Below are 24,211 nucleotides of genomic sequence, written 5' to 3'. Positions count from 1 at the left end.
GTCCAAAAACCTTCCTTTGGACCTTCCCCAGTCCTCGATTCTCAGTCCTCCCAGCCAGGAGTCTCCAACAATTATTTTCCATCTTTCACTTTATATTAGCTGGTGACTTTAGCCATGTCCTTGGCAGAAATTACTTCCCTTCGCTGATCCCATCCCAGGAGGGGTCCTTTCTGCTTTTGGAATGGATTCAAAGATGGGGGGCTTCAGTGTGCACTTTATCCCATATGGGGAGTTATGCTGGGTTTGGTTCACACCTTTTCCCATTTCTTTTATGCAGACTTTCCCTTTCTCTGCCTATTACTTCACCAGATGGTGAGGCTTCATAGGAAAAATGGGTTCTGTTATTGAAAATACGTGTCATGGGTAACTTCATGTGGCATATCTAGCTCTGTTTGTAAACAGCAAGTCAAAATTTCCAGTGAGGATTCCCTTCAACCTTGTCTGGCAGTCCTCATATTCCTGACCCCTTCTCATTGGCTGCACCCATCTTGATCCCCTGGGCACTGGGGACAAGGGAATAAAGGCACTGGCGGGGAGGCTGTGACTGCAGAATAGATTCTCCGGGTTTACTTCCTCCTTCTCCAGGTTCACTTCTTTCTTGGTGAGTCCTTCCTTCAGATGACCTCCTTCATTTCTGCTGGGCCAGTCTGTGTGAGCAGAGTATGACAAGACATGGAATCCTCCACAAGGAAGGCCTAGCCTTGCAAGTGGGAGCATGCTCGGGGAGCGGGGGGAGAGGACAGAGCACTTGGGATTGTGACTGACTGTAAGGATTCCCTGAGATGCAACGCTGGCAGCAGGAAAGATGAGGCAGATGATCATGGGGTTGAGGCCAGCTATCTTAAGATACATTATGAGATACTATCTCAGAGAGAGAGAGAGAGAGAGAGAGAGAGAGAGAGAGAGAGAGAGAGAGAGAGAGAGAGAGGAATCAGCCAGATGTTGCTGCAGATGCTCAGAGTTCCTTCCTTACCTTGAACAGTGGTCCTGGCTGAGCCTCTGTGAGGTGAGAAGCTGACAGTCTGGGTGGTGGGAGATGAAGGATGGGTTCAGTCTATTCCAAGAACTTCTTGGGTTGGAGGCAGAAGTTGTCAGTTTCTCACCACCCTCCCACCCAGCCCGGGGTTCTCTCTGGGATCTGCAGAAGCCTCCAGTTCTGTGGGCACTGTTTCCTTCCTCTTTAGGGAAAAAGGTGTTTTAAGTCTTGAGTCCCACAAGCTTCTGTTGTCTTTTGTTCTCTTTTGGTTGAGTGGCTATACTGACAGAATTGAGACCATCAATCAAACTTAATTTCTAGAACTAGGTCTTACAAGATCCCAGCCATGTTGATAACCCTGCCCCTCATCTCCTGCCCCTGCCAGGCTTTGGGTACAGCTCTATGGGCACCAGACTGGAGGTCACTGAGCAAGTCCAGTCACCTCTCTCCTGCTTCCTGCTGAGACTTTATCTCCCAGTTTCAGCCCCAGTGCCCTCTGACCTTGGACTTTTTTTTTTTTGACTCCATTTACAGTGAGACACTCCATCTCAGGTGACTCAGGATAAAGGAGGGTGACTAGGTGGAAACTGTGGCTGCAACTGAGTAGGGAAGAGAAAGATCCTGACCCGATCTGTTCTACAGCTCTTTTGAAGAGGCATCCTGTACTCTCTTTGATTCTGGACCTCTTTGTCAGCATGCCTTGATCAGGGGAGCTGCACCTCCTTTGGGGGCTGGACTTACTCACAGCTTCAGCTGTTCTAGTGTTTGCCATGCCTCTCATTACAACATATACACTTACACACACACACACACACACACACACACACACACATTTTTTCTTGTTGGTGGAATTTGGTCTCACTGTGGACTTCTTTCAATGGTAGTTTGCAAGAGGGTCTTTGGGTGTGCATGATTGGTGAGGTCTTTGGGTGTGCATGATTGGTGAGGTCTTGGGTGTGCATGATTGGTGAGGTCTTTGGGTGTGCATGATTGGTGAGGTCTTGGGTGTGCATGATTGGTGAGGTCTTTGGGTGTGCATGATTGGTGAGGTCTTTGGGTGTGCATGATTGGTGAGGGTCTTTGGGTGTGCATGATTGGTGAGGTCTTTGGGTGTGCACGATTGGTGAGGGTCTTTGGGTGTGCATGATTGGTGAGATCTTTGGGTGTGCATGATTGGTGAGGTCTTTGGGTGTGCATGATTGGTGAGGGTCTTTGGGTGTGCATGATTGGTGAGGTCTTTGGGTGTGCATGATTGGTGAGGTCTTTGGGTGTGCATGATTGGTGAGGTCTTTGTGTGTGCATGATTGGTGAGGAGCAAGCTTAGCTTCTCCAGTGCTGTGATGTCCTCTCTCCTACTCCAGAGTACATATCGTCATGGAGACTCCTCTTGAGAAGGCACTGACCACCATGGTCACCACTTTCCATAAATATTCAGGGAGAGAGGGCAGCAAGCTGACCCTGAGTAGGAAAGAACTGAAGGAGTTGATCAAGACAGAGCTGAGCCTTGCAGAGGTAGGTTACCATTCTTCCATATCCCACTACACGCTCTGAGCACTCCTTCTGGGAGATACCCATCTACTCTCGGGGTACTGTAGTTTAAGCAAGTGCCAGGATTGCTGAAGGGCCAGAGAAAGGGAAGAGCTGGACATCCCTGGCTAATGAGTCTCTAGACCTGTGTGCTGGAAAGGAGGAGGTGAGTCTGGGAGTGGCCTTCTGCCCATGGGAGGCTGAAGAATTAGATACAGGAGACTGTGATAATGACTTGCATAGCCTGTGTTAGGGATGTTGGGCTTTGAGGGACATGGAGTGCCAGGTTTGACTGTGTATGACTAGGTATCCTTCTTAATTCTTCTCCATGCCTGGCCAAGGTCCTAATAGTCTAATATGCTGATTTATGAACACAGGATGAGAAGGAGAGAGCTTTGAATCTGATTGGATGGCTATGACAGGAGTGGTGAGGGGCTGATGTGAGGGTCTACTCAATAGAATAACTGAATCTCAGAAACATCAGAGACCTTGTCCATTGGGAATTCCACTGAGCTGGAATTCTAGGCATCTGCACCAACTCTTATTTATTTTTACACTGAAGTCCTAAATCCCAGTGTCCCCCTGGAGAGAAGTTTCCCGGAATATGTTCGTGGGCAGCAGTAAAGCAACTGCCCCTCGTCCTAGGCCTCTGTGGCCTTGCTCTCCAAGGCACATGAAGTTTACCATAGCATAGACATTGCCTTTTCTTTTTGAGACAGGATTTCTCTGTGTAGACTTAGCTGTTCTGGAACTCACTCTGTAGTTCCTTACCAGGCCAGCCTCCAGCTCACAGAGATCTACTTGCCTCTGCTTCCTGAGTGTCAGCACACCTGGCCTGGCATACACAGTCAATCCCAGAAACTGCTTTGCTTTCCTGGAGCTAAGAAGGTAGAGGGGAGGACCTCTGGTTCTTTGGGTGCTAATTACAGGGACAGAGCCCCAGGGGAGGAGCCCAGATGGGGTTCAAGGTCATGTTACAGAGAAGCAGTTTCCAGAGTCATGAGTAGCAATATCCTGCATCCAAGGGAGACCTACAACTGATTGCAGTGGAGGGAAAGCAGGGTCTGCATGCTTGCATTTTCTTGTTTTACTCTAAGGCTCTGTCTTCAACTTCTTAGTAGACCAGGGTACAGGGACCAAGTTGGGAGGAGGACATCTGGTGCCAGGGCAGGTCTTGGGGCAGGGGACATGCTGGATTCACAGCTCCAGTATACTGATCTTAAAGAGAGTAGTGATGCCTGGATCCTTTACCAGCTTGGCCTTCCAATGCTAGTCTAGGACTTGGACGATGCTCAAGGCCACACGGCTAGGCCTCCAGCTGTTTTTAATAAGTATTGGTACGAATTATAGATTATTATTTCTTCAGATGAGAAAATGTCCCAGGAGCAAAGGTTAGACAAGTATCCCTACTGTAATTCATTAGGAATCAGCACGCAGGTCATTGACCCCTATTTGGTGTTGGGTCCTGTGGTAAAGGTGTGGGTTGGGGCTGAGCTGCTGAGCAGTCTCCTCGCTTTGGGCCCTTGCAGAAGATGAAGGAGAGCAGCATTGATAACTTGATGAAGAGCCTGGACAAAAACAGCGACCAGGAGATTGACTTCAAGGAGTACTCCGTGTTCCTGACCACGCTGTGCATGGCCTACAATGACTTCTTCCTAGAGGACAACAAGTGACCAGGATCCTCTATACCCTCACCAGCAGCTCCTTGTTCTGATCTCTGCAGCCTCTTTAACTGCCCCTCCTATGCCCCCTGCCCTTTTCCTCTCCTAGATGGAGTCTTCCAGCAGAGAAATAAAGCCTTATCCACTGTGTGCGCTGGTTTTAAGGTGGTTTGTATCTCGTGCCTGAGGCAGGGCAGAGCAGACAGACATTTTGAGTCACTCAGGCTTAGGCCGCACACAGGTGGTCTGTGGGTACAGGAGCTGGGCTCTCACCCCACTCCACTGGCTGTTCCTTATCATGGACATCGCTGGAGGTGTCCTGGCTTTGTTCTGCACTCTTGTAAAATTACAAAGCTGCCCAGATAGCAAAGATGCAGCAAAAACAAGAGAGAAAAACTCCAGGAGAGCCAGGAGAGCAGGGGGGAGGGCAGAGGGGAGGGCAGAGGGGAGGGCAGAGGGCAGCAGCAGGAGACCCCCCCCCCCAGGAGTAAAGAAGGCAGTCTTAGCCCTTCTCCTTCCTTCCAGGATTACTTACTGAAGAGTGACTTCAGGATGCTAATCCCTACCCACCCCCCAACAACTTCCTCTTCTCAAGACTTTTTTTATTCAGGAGAAAATGTTGAAAACTTTTCACTCGAGATGAGTAATTAAGAATGCTCGCTGGGCTTGGCTCCACTGAGTGCACATTAATGCATACACTGCTCTGAGGGTGAAATTCCAGGCAGTGAGTGGGAGGAGAGTGATGCTGTTAGAAATTTATGGTTAGTGGGGGATGCTGTTTAAAATCTTTTAGACTGTGTTCCTCCTTTTGAGACAAGGGTCTTATATAGGTTAGCTCAAGATTCTACCTCTTGGGATCAACCTATTTAGCTATATCAAGATTTAGACCAGTGGGTCTCAGCCTGTGGGTTGAGACCCCTTTCACAGGAATTGCCTAAGACCATCTGAAAACACAGATATTACATTATGATTCATAATAGTAGCAAAATTATAGCTACGAAGTAGCAACGAGACTAATTTTATGGTTGGGGGATCACCACAACAGGAAGAACTGTAGTAAAGGGTCGCAGCGTTAGACAGGTTGAGAACCACTCTCTTGGAGGAAGTGGTAGACTGACTGCTTCCCCTCCCTCACTTGGAGTTCACCTCGCCACTAGAGGGCAACAGCATCAGTGTGGTTCCCAGTCCCTCTCACACTGATGCTAACTTTAAGGACACTGTTCTCTGGCTTGCAGAAGGTTCAGCACACAAACCAGAGTTACGAGTCACGTGCCAGTTAAACACGGAATTAGAGAAAACTCGATGTCTCCGGCTTGCACTGGTCACCTCTGGGCCGGTCAGGGTCCACTAGGCTCCCTCATACCGCTCCCAATCCCGGACAGGCAACAGGGGCGTGGAAAGTTGAGGGGGCTGGAATGTGTGTTTGCCTTGCCTCAGGCACTGGGTGGGGTCGGGGCGTGCCAGCACTCCCTGGGCGGACCTCACGGATGCTGGCCACTATAAGGCCAGCCAGACTGCGACACAGTCCATCCCCCTCGACCACTCCTTTGGCGCTTCGCTGTCGATCGTGCGGTGAGCTCTCTCTTGGGGGGTCCCTCTAGGGTCTGTCCGCTCCTGGGCAAGGGGTTAAGCCACTTCCTGCCCCAGTCAGCCTCTGCGGGCTCCGTGGGTGGAATGCATTGGGATCCAAGTTTTCGGAGCCCAGGGAGGCAGGGAGAGTCATGATCAGCTGGGCTGTACCAGGAAAACCCCGGAGGCTAAGGCATCCCTATGAGGCGGCAACCTGAGTCTGCTCTTCTGGGGTGCAGGAGGGTTTGCCCTGAGTGTGTCATCCTCGTCGTCCCAGTGTGTGGCCCTGTCAGGAGGTGCCCAGGGGCAGCCTCCATTCTCTTCCTTGCTCAGTCATATGCCCCAGTTCTCTTGGAAGCCCTGGAGGACAGATGGTGCTCACAGACCCCAAAGTCCCTTCCATCCTTATATCCCCACCTCGGTTGCCTTGCCGGCCATCTGTGTTGGCTTGAGGCTGGCTGCTGCAGGCAAATAGTCACCTGACTCAGGGGACACGGGTGAGAGAACTCTCCGCTCTCAGCAGCACTGAATAGCCCCTCTGTCAAACAGCTTCTAGTCCCGTGGTCAGTCATGGCATGCCCCCTGGATCAGGCCATCGGCCTTCTCGTGGCCATCTTCCACAAGTACTCTGGCAAGGAAGGTGACAAGCACACCCTGAGCAAGAAGGAGCTGAAGGAGCTAATCCAGAAGGAGCTCACCATTGGCGCTGTGAGTAGTCCCTGTGCGTCCCCCACCCTTACTTATCTCAGAGGCATTAATCACAGTCCCCGATCTTACTTCCTGTAGAGGGATGCCCGTATGCTCCCGTGCTGTCCTATCCCCTGGGGGGAGAGCAGGGGCTGAGGGGAGTAAATCAAGGTGGTAAACCTAAGCTGAAGGCCCATCTTTGGTCACAATTAGCAGAGCTACTTGCATGAGCGAGGGCTTCCAGGGAAGGGGAAGGAATCTAGGGTGCTGGCCACCCCTGAGTGTGCACTTCTCCTTTTAATGTATTAGAAGCTGCAGGATGCTGAAATTGCAAGGCTGATGGATGATCTGGACCGGAACAAGGATCAGGAAGTAAACTTCCAGGAGTATGTCGCCTTCCTGGGGGCCTTGGCTTTGATCTACAACGAAGCTCTGAAATAAAATGGGAAGGAGAGCTGCCTCTGGGGTCTGCCTCCGTCAAATCCAGTGGTGGGTAACTATACAATAAATATCTCGTTTTTGTTATTGCCTGCTCAAGTGTTTCCGGCGTCCCACTGATTTCCGTCTGCTTCCTGGCTTGCTGCTGAACCCACCGTCCAGTGGTCTTAGTCACAGTTGGTCTCTGGGAGTAGTAGCTCATTGGGCCACCCAGACAAGGTCTGCCAGCTCACCAGGAATCTTTATGGCTATTAGAAGAGGTGTCCCCTCTAGGCAAAGCTACTTTAAGCAAAGGCTCAATCAAGTGATATCCAGGAGAAAGGGGCGCCTGGCAGCAGCGCTGCAGTAGTCCCCGCAGTCTCCTGGTCTGGGTGTGCTGAAATGGGCAGTACTAGATGGGCCCTGACATTGGGCAGTCCAGTTTTTTACTGTGTGTTTGTGTGATATATGAGGGAGGGGTGGGAAGAGGTGCATCTGACACAGGATGACTGAGTTTCCTGTAGCTGCCCGTGTTCCAGTTGGAGGAGGAGGAGACTTTAGGAGACTGTCCCTGGAGTCATGTGTGGGGTCCTTTTTTTGTCTGGCGGTGAGCCAAGGAGCTGTTAGCTTCTTGGACATATGACTCACGAGGTGCTCGCAAGCAGGGCAGGGCTGGGGTCCTTAGACGTGCCAAATGTGGCTTCAGGCCTTTCTGTCAATATTGACCCAGCTTGTCGCTGCGGAATGACTCATGGGGCCGCTCCCCTGGAACCCAGTTGAGCCCTCCGTCCCTGTCAGAGTAGATGGCCAACAGAGTTACTGCCTATTATGTACATTAGCAGTTAAATCATAGATGTGTCTGGGGGTCATGGAGACAGTATTTGCTGCTATTCCTCCGGGGAAGACCTAAGCCACGTTAGGTAACATCCTGGCCAGGACCCGAGGAGAAAAGATCTGGACTTCATGTGGAGACGATAGCTGTTTTCTCTTCTTAGCACCCACCCCTTCTCCAGTCAACTTAAGACATTAACGGTCTTCCCTTGCTCTGAGCCGGGGCTAGCAAACAGCAAAAGCTGTATTTCTTAAAAACCGTTCTTCTCCAGCAGTGTCCTGGTCTTACCACGTTGTTGGACAGCCAGAGGGTCCCCGGGACACCCCCATCCCATGCCGTTCAGTATAGTCTCTAGTCAGTGGTTCTGGAAAAGTACACCACGCCCAGTTGTTGATACTTTGGGGTGTGGAGGGATCGCCCTCTTGTGGACGGAGAGCAGGTTGCGGGTAGGGAAGGTGGGGTTAGGGACTGGGCGTGGCAAAAGAAGGAGTGGGGGAAAAGGAGTCTGGATGACAGGTTTAGGAAGAAAGTCAGTTGATTTTCTGAGCCCTGTAGAAGGAGCACCGCACCGCACCGCACCGGGGCCGGAGCCAAAGTTTAAGACTTAAGGTCTGGGCTGTTAGAGGGGGACAGAATTAGCTAATCAGGGAATGTCAGGGTCGCATCATCATTTAGTTCCCAGCAATCAACCCTACTTCATCCGAGGTACATCTGTTACATGCAAGTCAAGGAAGGAAAAGCTTTTAGAAAGACAAGAGGAATCCAGTCCCATCCCGCCCCCCTCTTCCTGGGGTTAGAAGACCAGGACAATTAGCTAGGCTCTTGGAGGGCAAGGGAGAGGGTTTTTTTTTTTTTTTTTTTTTTTTTTTTTTTTTTTTTTTTTCCAGGGTGCAGGGCCTGGTGGTGGAAGGAGATGCTTGGTGCCTCAGGAGGCCTGCAGGCAGGCTTTGCTGTGTGTCAGGATCACAAGACTAGAGAGGAGCTGAAGATGCAGAGTCCATCTGCTAAATAAAACTTCTCCTCACTGAGCATGTGGTGTACATCTTTAATGCCAGCACTCAGGAGGCAGATAAACGGATCTCTGTTGAGTTCAGGGCTAGCCTGGTCTACATAGAGAAATGCAGGCCAATCAGGGCTGCATACTGAGAGCCAGTCTTAATAAAAAAAATGAGGTGGGGAGGGTAGCAGGGGGGAAGCTTTGAAAAAAAAAAGAACAAAACAAAACAAAGTGAAATCAAACAAGTAGCAAAACTTTTGGCTGCGTTGGGGATATAGTTTAAAATTGAGAAGCGAAGGGCCATTGACACTGGACGTTTTGGTGGGGGCAGAAGGCAAGGGGTGGAATTGGGTGTGGTCAGGTGTAGACTGACTTCTTTCATTAGTCCAAAGGATTTCAAACTGGCTCTTGAGCATCGTCTAGGTTCCCAGGAGAGGGCTGGAGCCGGGGACCTTGCAGCGGACTCCTTCCTTGCAGGTGGCCCAGGACTACACCCAAAAGCTGGGCAGGGAGTGTCCTGCTCCCCCTCTTCCTGTAGTCAGGCTCTCCTCTTCCCTTGCCCCGCCTAAGCAGCACCAATCCCATAATCTAGTTACCCTTACACATGGGAGGCCGGAACTGCTTCCATAAGCCGGGTGGTCTCCCAGGTTGGGTGTTGGGGTGGGACTGACTTGGGACTTACTATCTGCCCTCTGCCATGGCTATCGGAAACTGTCAAGAGCACCAGCGCCACTTCCCACAGTGTCTGCGCCCTACAGCACTTGCATTTGAACAAGGCGTTACTACACCTGCTGAGGCCTCGTCTCTGGAAGAACTATGTGTGGTGTGGGTTACTAAAGGCTGGAGCCCACCAAGGTGGGACAGGAGAAGTTCTTGGAGGGAATGAACTCTTCTGACCCTAGGCCAGCTCATCAATGTTTTTCTCTGCTGCTTTAACACCTAATGCCACTATTTCTTCTTCATCCCTTTCTCTTAAATGTTTTAATTAAATATCAAGAATATAAAAACAGCTTATAGAATACACTGAAAATATAAAAACTTCACCACAAACTACCCAGTCTAAGAAACAAATATTGAGGCACATGTCTTTAATCCTAGCACTTGGGAGACAGAGGCAGGTGGATCCCCGATTTTGAGGCCAGCCTGATCTACAGAGTAATTTCCAGGACAGCCAGGGTGACACAGAGAAACCTTGTCTCAAAAAACTAAAACACAAACAACAAAACAAAAAAATAACAAAAAACAAAAGACCAACCAGCCAAATTAACAAAAAACAATTCCTAACATTTTGCTGAGATGAGTCAGTGGGTAAAAACGTTGGGTGTTAAGCCTGCTGACCTAGCTGGGCGGTGGGTGGTAGCACACACCTGTAATCCCAGCGCTCTGGGAGGCGGAGGCGGGCGGATTTCTGAGTTTGAGGCCAGCCTGGTCTACAGAGTGAGTTCCAGGACAGCCAGGGCTACACAGAGAAATCCTGTCTCAAAAAAACCAAATCCCCCCCCCCCAAAAAAAAGCCCGCTGACCTGAATTTAATCTGTAGGAGCCACATGGTGGATGGGGAGAACTGATTCCTATAGGTTGTCTCTGCCTTCCACATACATGCTGTGTCGTGTGTGCCCATATATCTGTGCACACATGCATATACACACAGAAATGAATAAATGCAATACAATAAAAAAAGAGATACTGTGTTGGAGAGTTAGCTCAGCAGGGGACTGAAACTGGGTTCCCAGTACCCACGTGGTACTGGGCTCCTAATGACCCAAACTATAGATCCCAGGGATCTGTCTGATGCCCTCTTCTGGCCACTGCAGCCACATGCACTCAATTGCACATTTTATTTTCTCCAATACATATATACATCTAATTAAAAATAATCTTAAATCTTTAAAAGATTCTGTAACAGGTATATGGTTTGCTTAGTTTTTCTAGAGTGGATCAAAGAGCCAGACAGATGACGTTTGTGCCCTGGTTCATTAGGGATCTAGTGAAGGAAGCAGATCAGCAGCCACATGGGAAAGATGCCCAAGGCCCAGCATTCGAGGAGTGAAGGGCTCTCCTGCCTTCTCTGGGTACTTTACACTCAAGGAGCCTGTATGTCTTCAGGTACCTGAGCCCTCTGTTCACTTTACTCTATTTGTACAGAGTCTCAGGTGGTCCCAGAAGACCTTGACCTTGCTTTGTAGTTGAGGCATGGTTTGAATTTCTGATCCTCTTCCCTCTCACTTCTGAGTTCTGGGCTCACAGGGGACATGCCACCATACCTGGCTTGAGCCTGATTCTTTTAGGTTATTTATGGAAGCTTCATTAGGAAGCATGATTGATCACATCTCTAGCCATTGACCAAGTTTGCCTTCAGCCCTGGAAGTTGGCACGTGAGGATGAAAATGTTAATCATGGAACATCTGGGTCTTCCTGACGACCAATTTCACTCTACCTTGGGCCACTGGACATCTCATCAGTGTGCAGTCCTAGTTGGGGTCACTGTTGCTGTGATGAAACACCATGGCCAAGCGGTGGAGGAGAAGGTTTATTTGGCTTATATTTTCACATAGTAGTTCATCATTGAGAAAGTCAAGGCAGGAAGCTGGAGGCAGAAGCTGATGCAGAGGCCATGGAGGGTGCTGTTTACTGACTTGCTTTCCATGACTTACTCACCCTGTTTTCTTATAGAACCCAGACCACCAGCCCAGGGATGGCAGCACCCACCCCTGTGGGCTGGGCCCTGCCACACCAATCATTGATTAAGAAAATGCCTCCTCCATGGAATGGCATGCGTGAGGTACACTTACATACATGCAAGCAAACCACCAATATACATAATATAAAAACGAGTAAATCAGGCATGGCGTCACAGACCTTTAATCCTGGCACTCTGGAGCTAAAGGTGGGCAGATCTCTGTGAGTTCCTGGGTAGTCAAGGTTACTTAAGAAGATCCTGCCTCAAAACAAAACCTAAACAAGTACCCTCCCTCAAGTAAATGAATATTTAAAAAAATATACTTCAGTGTGAGATGTTCTATGATAAATTTCACAATAAAATTTTTTAGAATTTGACTGGCACTGCTTTGGTTTTGTAGAGCAACTTGTAGAGAATGTTGACCCTTGAAATCCATGAACATGATTTGTCTTTTGTTTTGTTTGTTTGGGTTCCTCTGTGTAGACCTGGATCTCCTAGAAGTAGTTCTATAGACCAGGCTAGCCCCAAATTCAGAAATCTGTCTGTCTCTACCTCTAAAATGCTGGAATTAAAGTTATGTACCATTATGCCCAGGTTATCTCTTATTTTTAAAGGGTATTTTCAATATCTTTGAATGACATGGGATCATGTCTAACCTGTAAGTAGGTACTTGTATTAGCTTTCTGTTACTGTAACAAAACATGTGAAACAATAGACTTAAGAAGAAAGGTTTATTTTGGCTCACGGTGTTGAAGATTTAAGTCCATGGTAGGCTGACCCTAGAAGCAGTGCACCATAATGGGAACTTGTGAGAAACAATGTGAACAATTTGCCTCCTAGCCTAAACTTGAGAGAAGAGAAAGGGGCTGTGGTCTCAATGTCCCCTTTAGGGATATATCTCCACTGACAAGAAGACATCTCACTAGGTTCTACATTTTTTCCCCTGTGTGTTGAATGATGGGCAAATCTTCTACCACTAAGCTAAAGCTCCCATACCCTTAAACTATAAATTTTATGGTTTAAAATATTTATTTATTTGGTCCCACCAAGACTGTCCCTGTGTACAACTTGTACTAGGTCCATGGAAAAAGCCCAAGGTCGGCGGATACTGGTGTACTCTTCAGGAATGCCACCATCACTGCTAGTCTTCTGTCTTCCCAGGAGCCAAGTTCCATCATCCTAGTCTCCAGCCAAGGCTCCGCCTTTCTGGCCTATGTCCAGCAAAGCATCTCTTTACCTTTGAGTGTGTGGCTGCCCTCCTCCCGTCTTCCCGGTCCACCCAGGTTGGGTAGCATCTCAGTAGCAGCCAGCAACCCTTGCCTCAGTCTACCCTCCTCAGGCTCCAGATGCCCTTGCTGTCCAGGCCTCCCCCTTCTTTTGAAAGTCTTTCCAAGCTATTCCTCACCTTTAGCCTGGAAATGGGGCTTTCAAACTCCATTAGCTTGAGTTTTTTAATTTATTTATTTTTTATTTTTTTATTTTTTATAGATGTCAGAGATGCCAGGAAAGGCTGTGCTCATTGACTGCTAACGGAAGTGTGAACTGTTATTACTGTTTTGGAAAGTAATATAAATTAAATATACATGTGCCTGACACCCAGCATCTTCACTCCTGAGAGCCACATCATTGAAATAAAAGCATCATTCCTTAAAGATGGAAATATATAAGTACTTCAGTGGAAATATTAATTACTTTTGGTGAAAAAAAAATGAAGCAGGAAAGGGAGTTATCAGAAGGCTGGATGAGTTGTTGCACTTCTCAAAATAATACACACTTGCCTTAAAAAAGGTATCTTGAGTCTGGTGTGATGGTACATTCCTGTAGCCCTAGCACTCAAAAGGTGGATGCAGGAGGACTCCTACAAGTGTGAGGCCACTGTAGATTATATAGTGAGCTCAAGGCCAGTCTGACATTTATCTAGAATCCCTGTCTCAAAGCCAGGCCGTCCCAACCTTCACAGGCAGAGCTGGTGGAGGGGGCAGACCCTGGGGAGTGAGCAGGGAGAGGGGGTGGGGAAGAAGCTTGCTGTGGAGCTTTTCTTGAAGGTAAACTGGGGGCAAAGAGGAGTCCGGGAGGCAGTGGGCATTGCAGGGATATGTCAGAGTCCCCCCAGTGCCCACACACCGGGGCAGTGCCTTTTCAGAGTTCGGGAGCTCAGCTCATTTCCGTGTCCAGAAGAAGGTGAAGGGGTGGGGAGACTGTAGGCTCCTGCTTCCATCCTTCCTCCAGAGGAAAACAAGAACCGTCCCCGCCCATTGGTAGGGCTCTCTCCTGCCTGCAGGCTCAGTTTGGGACTTTCATGTGGGGAGGGTCTCACAGGATGCTCCTCCCTCTTCACACCCACAGCTCTGAATGCTCCTGTTCTTCCTTGGGTCACTGCGCCCCACTCCTTACAAAAGACATTCCAGCGGTAACCTCTCTGGTGTGCTAGAACGAAGCGTGGGGAGTTTCCACATGATGGCTGCCTAGACTCAGCGTGGAGGATGATCCCAGCACTGAGTCCCATTCTTCTTTTGTATAAAGGCAGCTACTGATTTCCTCATGAATTATCTACAGCAGCGGTTTTTTAACCTTTGTTAAGAACCTTTTGACCCTTTTGGGGTTGCATATCAGATATCCCGAATATCAAATATTTACATTGTAGCAAAATTGCAGTTATGAAGTAGTGATGAAATAACGCCATGGTTGGGGGTCAGCGCAACATTGGGAACTGTACTGAATGTGCTGAAGGGTTGCAGCTTTGGGAAAGTTGAGAACTGCTCACTATGACTTCCACCTGCTCCATGCACGTTCCTCTCTGGGAAAAGAATTAACAAGCTAAGATGGACTCATTGTCACCTATCTGTCATTATAACTTCTTTTTCTATCACATATTTATTTTATGTGTGCATGTGTGCATGTGTGTATGTACTCTCCACGGCTTGGTTCTTAACGAACCAAGGACCACAGCCCATGAATGGCTCCACCTACAATGACTGGGCCCTTCCCCATTGGTCACTAACTGAGCAAATGCCTTACATACAGCTGGATCTCCTGGAAGCATTGTTTCCGAGGAGTCAAGTTGACCCAAAACCAGTCAGCACACCACTTCACAAAGAAGAGGGTGAATGGCGTGAAAAGCCACGTAAGTCGCTTTCTGTGGACAAGGACACTACCCATGTCTTGGTATGTCCCCCGAATGGACTAATTAAAAGGTGCATCTTTACAAAAGCTGTGTGAACACTCATGTTGAGAACAGTATGATTTGGAATCTTTTTTAATGTAGCGGTAACACAGGTGTTCATCAGCTGCTGTACACGTCAGTCACGTGTGGGGTACACCTGATGGAGTGCTAGTTATAAAAAGAGCTGAGTCCTGATGTGTGCTGCAGAGGTGGGCCGGAAGCAAGGGAAGCAGTCCGGCATCCAAGGCCGCTGAGTGCTTTCACGTATATGCAGTTCCCAGAGTGGACAGACGCACAGACAGGAAGTGCGTCAGTGGTTGTCGGGAGGCCAGAGGGAGGACTGTCAGTGGGCATCAGGTTGCTAAAGGGATTAAAATGAGCTGATATCAAGTCATGGTAAAGGTTATAGAATGCCGGGTTTATGAAATACCTCTAAATTGAAGCTGAAGAGCTGGCTTGTCAGTTAAGAGCACCGGCTGCTCTTGCAGAGGACCCGGGTTTGGTTCTCAGAACCACGACAGTAGCTTACTGATACACATATAAGCGAAACACACTAAGATTTAAACATTTAGACCTCTGAATTGACATTTTGGGGGTTTGTGGATTTGGGGGTGCTTTTTGAGGCAGGGTTTCCTTGTATATCCCTGGCTAGCCTGAAATTCACCTTGTAGCCTAGGTTGGCCTCTTATGCGTTATCTTGTTATATTGATCATTGGTTCAGGTACTTGTGTTACCCTCCCCTAGCACAGTGGTCCTTACTAGCTTAGCCGAAGTGTTTTGTGGATTCCCCTGACGATGCCACACCTGGAACTTTCTGAAGCTGGGAGGGCAAAGGGGCCTCGGAGGCTTTGCAGTGTTAACATTGTCACAGTAGCTGCAAAATGAAACACAAAGCACCTGCTGAGTGAAATCCCCTGGTGAACCCAGCAGCTGGGAAGCAGTAGGCTTGCTGCCAAGGTCACCATAGCAACCAGAAACAGACAGACCCTTCACGGGGTTTCCCTGCCCCTGCAGAGACAAAAGACCTGTGGACCTCATTGTGAACTTTTGGTGGCTTTTGGCTGCTCGCTTTGCAGTGCCCTCTCTTCCCAGGTTCGGCGAATTTTCCCTGATTGGTGCTACCCCTTTTACCTTATTTGTACACCCACATTCGCCAGTCAGGCCCCCACCCTGGCACCTCTGTGAACCCTCACTTCCAGAGCTGCAGAGCCACAGCTGCTGTAGCCCACCGGGGAAGAACAGAAGGAAGACTTCAAAGCCTGCAGCCAGGCTCCAGATGTTCCTGCTTTCCTCAGAAAATCTTCCTGAAGACTTAAGAGTCTGGCTTTTAGCTGGCTCGCTCACTGGAGAAGGAAGGGCGCCTTCCAGAATTACCAGGGTCACAGAGAGGAAGGTCCTTGGGTCTAAGGTTTTAGGCGGGAAGCTTGCTGGGTTCCAACGGTGAGCAGCTGCAGGTGGGGACCTTTGCTTGCCGCATCCTTCAGGGCTCCCCTCACCTGGTGGGCTACGGAAGGGAATTTTCTTCTGCAGCTGTTTGTACTCTCTGAGACTTGGCTTAGCCTGGAAGCTCCAAACTTTCCGATCGATCTGCCAACTGAGAGACCTGTGACTCCAGCTTTGGAGACCAATTGCTGCAGAGACCTTCCGCTCCTGTCTTCTGGAGCCAGACGACTTACTGCTTCTGTTATTGTCACTGCTGATCTGCAGGTGTGTTCTGCAAGGCTCTGCTCTTTATTGGCACCTGAGGGCCTCTGGCCTTCGAGGTGTACCAGTTCCCAGAGTTCTAATACTTCTCAGAGCTGGCATGGACGCCTGTTTCAACTTTTATCTCATTTAAAGGGAACTAACAATAAAGTCCTTAGTTTGTCTGCCTACTTCATTCTCGGAGAACGGTGGGACAAGACCTGGTTGCAGACCGACGGTGGACTCCACTGGCTGCTTCAGAAGGGCTGTTGTAATGGGCAGTGGCTGGAACCTAGATTTTGGAATAGGTAGAATCAAGTTTAAACCTTGTTGTGAGCCTGGTGTAGTGCTCATGCCTGGAATCCAGCACTTAAAGGTCAAGGTAGGAGAGCCAGGGGTTCCAGGCCACGATGGTCTATGTGATGAGTTCCAGGCAAGACAGGGCTACTGTGAGACCCTGACTCAACCAAACTAATCCAAACTTACCACATAAAAACAAATGAAAGCACTCTCCACCCAAGCCCACAAAGTGAAACAACCCCTGATTCAAACCAAGCCATTTTCAAACCCTTACATTGCCTTAGGTGGAAAAAAGTCCTGAAGCCTCAGTTTGGTCCTCTTTAAATTGAGAAACACTCAGCTTCCTGTTAGAGATATTTTGAGAATGAAAGGAAATAATGTATTTACAATCCTTAGCATTACAACACAGTAAATGATAACTATTATTAGCATATTAAAAATGTTATTACTTAGTATATAAATACTTATTAGGTAGTAGTTAGAGTAGGTTGAAAGATAATAGTGATGTCATCCCACAGTTAGATCCATCACAGCTTGGGGGCATGGGCAGCTGGGATCTCAGCAGCCATCACCCCTGTGGAGGAGAAAGCCACATCTGGTGGTGGGCGGAGGGAGCACTATGGGTCGGGTGAGGGAGCATCAGGGTGAAGTGACCTAGACTGGCCCAAGACCATGAGTAGAAGTGTGAAGAGTGACAGAAGTGAATGGGGGGCAGGGTGAGGAACGCCACCTTCCTTATTAGGACGCTGGTATTCTTTGGAACCGTGTGAACACAGTGCCAACACCAGAAAGCTGACGGGTGGAGTAGCAGGGGAGAAAACCCAAAGAGAAGTTGTCCCTGGAAGATGCCATTTAGAAACAGTTCAAAGGAGTCTAACACGGGGCCCACGGGGAGGGAGCCGCCCACTTAGTCTGTCACTGGCTATTGCTTTTGCTTCAAACAATAAGAACAATAATCATCAAAAGAGTGAAGCCAGCTGGGATGGAGCAAGGTGAGAGGGTGAGCCCTATTGTCCGAAGGTCCTGCTTCTGAGGAGCGTGTGGGGAGAGAGCAGGCTGTGGGAGGCTGTCCAGAGAGAAGATTCCGGATGGGGTGCGTGTGCGTGGGCATCCAGGAAGAAGCCGTGTGGCCCTTCTGAGTCTGAGGAGGAGGCTGTCATGGGTGGATGACATTGTAATGCAGGCTGCCTGTCTGTAGGGGTGAGGGACTGGTGGCCAAGGCGGGAATAATCATGGACAGTGGATATGGACTGTGGTGGGCAGTCAGCTCTGCTCTTCCTCAGGAATAAGGGCGGGGGGGGGGTAAACATCATAGAAAACTTGAAAAGACAATATTACAGATGAAAAATTAAAATGAAAAGTTCCAGTTTCTACCGCCTAACCATGGTGGGTTTTCATATTGTGTTCCATGGCACTTACGTCACCATTACGTGATGACATCACCATTACGTGGTGACATCACCATTGGGCATTTTACACTTTCATCTTGACTTGTGGCATAAACTGTCCCCACCACATGCTTAACTTGTTTCGCATACAGCAGTAGGGAGTCCTCTCCTCTACACCACCTAGAGTCTGGACGTGCCCATTCTGTACAGTTGTCCTGAGAGGTCTCAGGAAAGCTGTGCTGCAGGTATGTGTGTCTGGCTGTGTGGGTCAGAGTCTCCCTGGGCAGAACGGCAAAGGATTTGAACAGAGTACGAAGGGTTAAAGACTGAGGGTCAGCAGGAAGAGCCAAGTTGTACCCTTCCTCTGGGGCATGGCTTTTCCTGACCTGTATCCCAGCACCCTCAGAAGGTGACTGGTGTCTTTTTAACAATTCCTCCAGCTCTGCAAGTTTCAAGTTTCCCCATCCCAACCCTCGTGTTGATGCCCTGGTCCTTTTATCCTTTTTTCTTGACAACTCCCAGTTCCCTTTATCCTCCACTACAGAACCCTAGTGTTAACTGAAGTTTAAATATAAAGCCACAGAAAAACCGGTTGAGACTGGGAGGCCTCATTCTTAGTGATTGTTTCATGAGGCAAAAGGTCAACACTTGTACTTTTATATTTCACACAGTAGCAAAATATGGATGGATACTTGTATTTTATGTCAAAGTTTCAGAACCTATTAAGTGATTGGAACAACTTACTTAGTATTTTTGGGAAAAATTAGAAATATACTATAAAACATCACATAAAATACAAAAAATAATCATACCCTCCCAAATCTCCAACCAAGCAAGAAGTCCTTTGTGCCTTCTCTTAGTCTCTGGTGAGAGATGCTTAGAGTTTGCCCTAGGAACCTGCCCTCTCACCGCATACCTACCTCCCCACCCTGAGGACAGCACTGTGTTTCCTCATCAAGTCTTCCTAGAAAAGCATAGTTGGCACTAACTGACGGTCAGAAACAGAAACTGCTGGTGTGTGGTGTTTGCTAATGCCCCTTCCTTTGGGACCCTTGAGACAGTTTCTGGTTCCACTTTCCTGAATTACGGATTGCTTATGGAGAATGTGTCAGTGAAGGCAGCTTCACCGTGGTGGTGATTTTCCAGAGCAGGAGGCAGTCTTCAGATCTCTCTTATGCTGAGCCCTGGTATGTCATTTTGTTTTGACAAGCCATTTCAGCAGTACAGTGTTAGCTCCACAGTGTTAGCTCAGGAACACTCACATGTAACTGAAACATGACCATTTGTTGATTTACGAATTTAGTAAGTAAAATCTATTCCAAGATGGAGCCGAGGAGACAGCTCCTGTAGGGTCCCTGAAACCCACTTAAAAAAAGCTGAGTGTGGTGGTGAGTGCTTATGACCCCAAAACTGGGGCGATGATTAGTTCCAGGGATTCCTGGAGCTCCCTGATCAGTCATCTTAGCCTGTTTAGTAAGTTCCAGGCCAGTGAGAAACCCTATCAAGAAAAAAAGATCCCAGTCTTAACAGACACACGTACAACACAACTCTTACACCTAAGGCTTAGAGATCATTGTGGAAGATGGGGTGGAAAGGTTGTAAAAGTCAGAGGGACAGAAACTTTGCTCTGAGGTTGGTGGGGACATCAGGTGAGTTGCAACAAGTTTCTTGTAGCTTCTAGATGGTGGCTGATAGTGTGCTTAATCTTTGTTTGGTAGGAACTAGTGGTTTGTCACACTATATATACTGGTCTCTTCTTAATCACCACTAATTTCTTAGCTCCAGCTGACCAGCATCAATTGTCCCAGTAGTCTCCCTCTTCTCTTGACTCTAAAGCTACATGGCCAAAAGCTGCTGAGTTCTGCTGTTTGTAGGAGTTGAAACGTGGCTCCCTTGTTCTATTATGTTATCACCAGCTTTCTGTTTTCCAACTCCCTCCCTGTCACTATATTTCAAAAGGGCTTATGTGATAGTCATAAGGAAGTTAAGTCTGAGATGGAGGAGGAAATGAATGATTATTAAGGGAAGTAAAGAAAACCCAAGATAGTTTGGCTCTAAATCTGCCACGCTCCAGGGCTTTAACCATGAAGGTCTTAACAGTCCATCTTGGGGATCTATAATATAGGTATAGCTTCTTTTCTGGGAACCCAGTTCACATTCTGTATCCCAAATGTTGGAATAAAAAAAAGCCCCCTTTCTCTTGTGCTCCCATCTGAGCTCAGAGCCCGAGGGCAGAGATGATGGATCCTACATGCACAAGGCATGGAGACTGTTTTCCTCCTCTCTGACAGACAGGAGGAGAAGCTTAGTCTGAGCTGTCTCATGACCTGTCCTTTAGCACCTCCTTCTGGCCATGTTGTCCCCACTCACTATGGTCCTGCAGGGAAATCGGCCTGAGATGGTTAGGTTGCTATTGCTGGGGGAGTCCATTGGCCAGATGTTTGGACAACAACTGGTTTGAGCAGAAGCTAGAACCATTTGTTCCTCTTCAGGGCTAAGCCACTGGGCCACAGCAGAGCATAGGCCCCCAGAGGGAAGAGCTGGGCTAAGATCTTATATGGCCATGTATCTATCGCCCATGTTTCTGTTGAAAGGGCTTTTGGTTTTTCAAACCAAACTGGTCCTGCGCTTCAGACTCTCTATGAGCTTCAGCCACTGGCCAGGTCCTTGAGTTTGCACACCAAGCCTCCCACAGTTGTGTCTCTGCCTCTTCCGTTTAATTTTCTGCAACTTGTTGTTTTTTTTTCTCCAGGCTAGAGTTTACAGATGGACAGAAAGATTCCTGGTCATACACACAAACCAAACCAAACCAAATCAAACACCTCCAAATGACCCCCTAACCCCAAACTAACACCCTCCAATAAAAAACCCAAAACTTTCCTTTTAGTTATCTTGGAGAAATGTGGGTTACAACAGGACGCATGGACAAGGTGACATTTGCCAGATGGTGCAGGTCTAGACATCACAGTCCTCTGTGAGATTAACTGTTCAAAACAAGCAGAACACACTGGGACATATTAAAGCCAGTGCTAATATTTTACAAAGAGGATGTTGGTTAATGGGAGAACGTGTATCTTACAGGTTAAAAATGGCACGTTACAAATTTTGTTTGCTAACAGGTATTTTAGGAGAAAGTGATCACAGCACTAAGCTGGAACCAATGTATCTATTAGCTTCTCTCTGTAGAATCCAGCTCAGACCATGCTGCTGTGCTCACTCACAATAGGGACTGCCCTCTTCTGACCCTGCATCCTTCCAACCTCCATGATTTTGAACTAAGATACTTCTCCTAGGGACACATTACCATCCTCTTCATTCAGCCAAAGGCCTGCCATATAGTGGGTGCTCAGTAAATCTTTACTCACACTGAGGAAGGATGTAGGGTAGAGGACTCAGGGAGGAGCCAATGAAAGGGGCTTTTAGGTAGGGCTCTGGTCATGAACATCTTGGAGGATGAAGCAGAAAGTTGAAGTATGTGAAACTAGGCCACATAGGTGTGTGTGTGTGTCTGAGACTTCAGGCACTGGCAGGGGTGTCTTCAGTCATCTCAGGGACACGTGGGGGGTTCAGTCCTGAAGGCTGCATTTACGGCAGTGTTCCAACATTGAGTCAGGCACAGCAGGTGCTTATGAGTCATACTCACTGACTTTCTGAAGTGCAAATGCAGACTAATCCAGTTCTCTTCAAACAACACACTCTCAACCACTGTTCCTTACCCTGGATGAAGTCATGGCAAGCCCATAGCCTTTTTAGTGTCTCTGAGGTCATGACCTATGGGTAGTAGAAAGTCCACCTGAAGGTCTCCCTTCCAGTTCCACTCAAAGGCTTCTACTGTTCCAGTCAGGCCAACCCTGCAATGGGGGAAGGGACACATGAGGAGCCTCTTTACTCTTTTAGCAATTTGTCACCATCACTGTGTGACTGCCCACTCTTCTGATCAGGGGGAATAGAGACACAGGAGTCACAGGCTTTCTGAATATCACCCTCAAGGTGTGTTGACTCCTGTGGGTCTGTCTCTTTCACTTGATCACTTATGATAATCCCCACCAGGATCTAGCCAATGCCTACACTTGGACTCCATTGGCGTTAAGTTGTTTTGTAGACAGACTCTATATTTTAGGGATCTGAATCTGATCATGAGACCTCAATAATTGGCTGGACATTAGGTGGCATCACAGTTGACTTCCCTGGAGCCAACTTTCCTCATTGACTTGGGACAGACAGCCTCTCACCTTCAGAATGTTTTATGCATGGGTCAGAGGTCATTTCTTGTATTTTCCATGACATGAACCAGCTTCAGTCAATTGAGAGGTTCTCTTAGTGAGTGTCCCAGTTGGTCTAGGGGGAACAAATGGCACCCCCAAACACCCCAGTGGTCTCTCTGAGCAATCCTAGACTGTCTTTTCTTGAGGTAAGGGTAGGGTTATTGTAAGTGTCAGAGTTAGCCTCCTGCCTAGAAAATTCCCCATAGAGGAAGGACCAAGAGCCTCTCCAGAATGCTGAGAAATGTACCCCCTTTGCCTTCTACTTTGGGGCCACTGTAATTGAAGCAGTGAAAACATTTAGCTTCCTGTGGCTTTGAGGTCCGGAGAAAGAGTGAATGGATGGAATTGCAGTTGGGAGGGCTTGGTGTTGCTTCCTCCAGGAGCCTCCCTGGGTGAGAAATGAAGCCCGCAGGAGGAAGACTGGCAAGGGAGTGGCGAAGGGGCTCAGTGCTGGGTCCCCTGGATAGAGTGTGTGGTAACTGCAAAATGATCCAGTAAGTCCCCCGTGCCCAGAGGCCAGCTGAGAGGACAGATGGTCCTTACTATTATTCTTGCATTCATTTTCATCTGACCAACCTCTACCCTTTCTGAGGCTTTGCTCCTCATTTCCAGGGCAGCTGTCTTTCTCATTTCCATATCCTTCTGGTGGTACTTCAGGATCTAGTACCCACTTCTCACACTGTGGATATGTGACTACAGACATGGATGATCCAGGAACTTTGTTCCTTCATGCCATGAGCCCTGGACAAGCCTCTTGTGTGCCATCTCTCAGAGCTCTGAAATGCAGGAGGCAGCTTACAGTGGCTCATGACTGCAGTGTGGTTTCCACACACTTGGCTGATGGCGGTACCTGTAGCTGACCTGACGTGACTAATTCAAGGCAGATTTGGAACCCCGTTGGAGTTTCAGGAGGCAAGTCTGAGGACGTGGAAAGGGAAATTGGTCAGCGAACATCTCCTAGCTGACACCCTCTGAAATGTTCTGAGGACATGGAGTCCTCTGGCTATTTTACAAACAGCAACTCTTCACAAACAAAGGATCAGAGGGTGGCCTTTTCTCCAAGCCTTTAATTTAGCTCCTGTAGATGATGTCACCCCGTGATTGTTGAAAGAGGTGGATATGTAACCTGAATCAGGCCAATTAGATCCATAAATTAACCTGGTCTTTTATTCCTAAGGGTATAAAATCATCACAATATGAAGAATATTCCTAGTGTGAAAGAGGAAGAAGAGATTAACACACAGAATAAACACTGATATTAGAAGAGGAAGGGAACATTCAGGAGCCAGAGAGGTAGGGGCCGCTGGGATGGGGTGGTGATGTATGCTCAGGAAATGATTTTGGACATGACTGTGAAGGATATGAAGTTGGGTTATACAGTGATATGTACACCTTTGCATTGAAAATGAATATATGTAGCCTTTTGTCATGTAGTAATATAGACTCCATAGGCTTCTTGGCTTAGCAAGAGAAACTCCACAAAACAATTGAAAACCAGATAAAACAGAAACTATGAAAGTCATGGTCCAGGAAGAAAGCACACTGAAAAAAAGTATGCTTTTGGACAAATAACATTTAGTGTCTTAATGGTTTTCGTTTACCAGACTGAGACAACAACATACCTTAGATTTGGTGACTTCCCAGTACCAACAGCTGGGAGGGTAAGGTCAAGGGGCCAGCAGCTTCAGTGTTAGGGAGGCCTGCTTCTTGGTTCACAGATGGTTGCCTTAAGTTGTTTGACAGTTCGATACATTTATGTAATGGGTTTTAGTTGTGTTCCCCCGTCCCCTCTCTCAGCCCTCCATCTCTCACTGGGACCTTTCTTCCCAGCGAGTCCACCTCCTACTTTCACCTCTTCTTTTTTGTGTGACCCACTGAGCTTACTAGAGTTGCTTTCCAGAGAGCAAGTGGGACCTTATTTGATGGAGCACAGGGCACTTGTCAGTGGCTACACCACTAAAGAAAATGAATCCTAAGGTTATAAAATCACCACAATATGAAGACTATTCCTAGTGGGAAAGAGGAAGATGTTAACACGTTACCTCTGCCCTAACAGCTGTTGACTG

At 48.0% G+C, this 24,211-nt stretch overlaps 2 protein-coding genes across 3 annotated transcripts; both read left to right on the top strand.

The window, feature by feature from the left end:
* The first annotated feature begins 519 nt into the window (after positions 1 to 519).
* S100a5 (S100 calcium binding protein A5) lies at positions 520 to 4,305 on the top strand. The gene is made up of 3 exons (XM_052178668.1): positions 520 to 601; positions 2,338 to 2,488; positions 4,033 to 4,305. Exons 2-3 carry the CDS (start codon positions 2,351 to 2,353, stop codon positions 4,174 to 4,176), a joined length of 282 nt encoding a protein of 93 aa, XP_052034628.1. The 5' UTR covers positions 520 to 601; positions 2,338 to 2,350; the 3' UTR covers positions 4,177 to 4,305.
* Positions 4,306 to 5,618: 1,313 nt separating this feature from the next.
* Positions 5,619 to 8,698, top strand: LOC127683052 (protein S100-A6). Of its 2 annotated transcripts, XM_052179904.1 has the most exons (4): positions 5,619 to 5,736; positions 6,283 to 6,441; positions 6,730 to 6,909; positions 8,557 to 8,698. In XM_052179904.1, exons 2-3 carry the CDS (start codon positions 6,304 to 6,306, stop codon positions 6,859 to 6,861), a joined length of 270 nt encoding a protein of 89 aa, XP_052035864.1. In that variant the 5' UTR covers positions 5,619 to 5,736; positions 6,283 to 6,303; the 3' UTR covers positions 6,862 to 6,909; positions 8,557 to 8,698. The 2 variants fall into 2 exon arrangements, with proteins under 2 accessions (XP_052035864.1, XP_052035863.1); XM_052179903.1 differs by lacking the exon at positions 8,557 to 8,698 and having other exon boundaries at positions 6,730 to 6,957.
* The last annotated feature ends 15,513 nt before the right edge of the window (positions 8,699 to 24,211 follow it).

This window comes from Apodemus sylvaticus, chromosome 4 (genome assembly GCF_947179515.1).
Source record: "Apodemus sylvaticus chromosome 4, mApoSyl1.1, whole genome shotgun sequence".
In the NCBI taxonomy this organism is placed as follows: domain Eukaryota; kingdom Metazoa; phylum Chordata; class Mammalia; order Rodentia; family Muridae; genus Apodemus; species Apodemus sylvaticus.
Note: the sequence above shows the minus strand (reverse complement) of the source record. Positions and strands in the feature narration are given on the sequence as shown.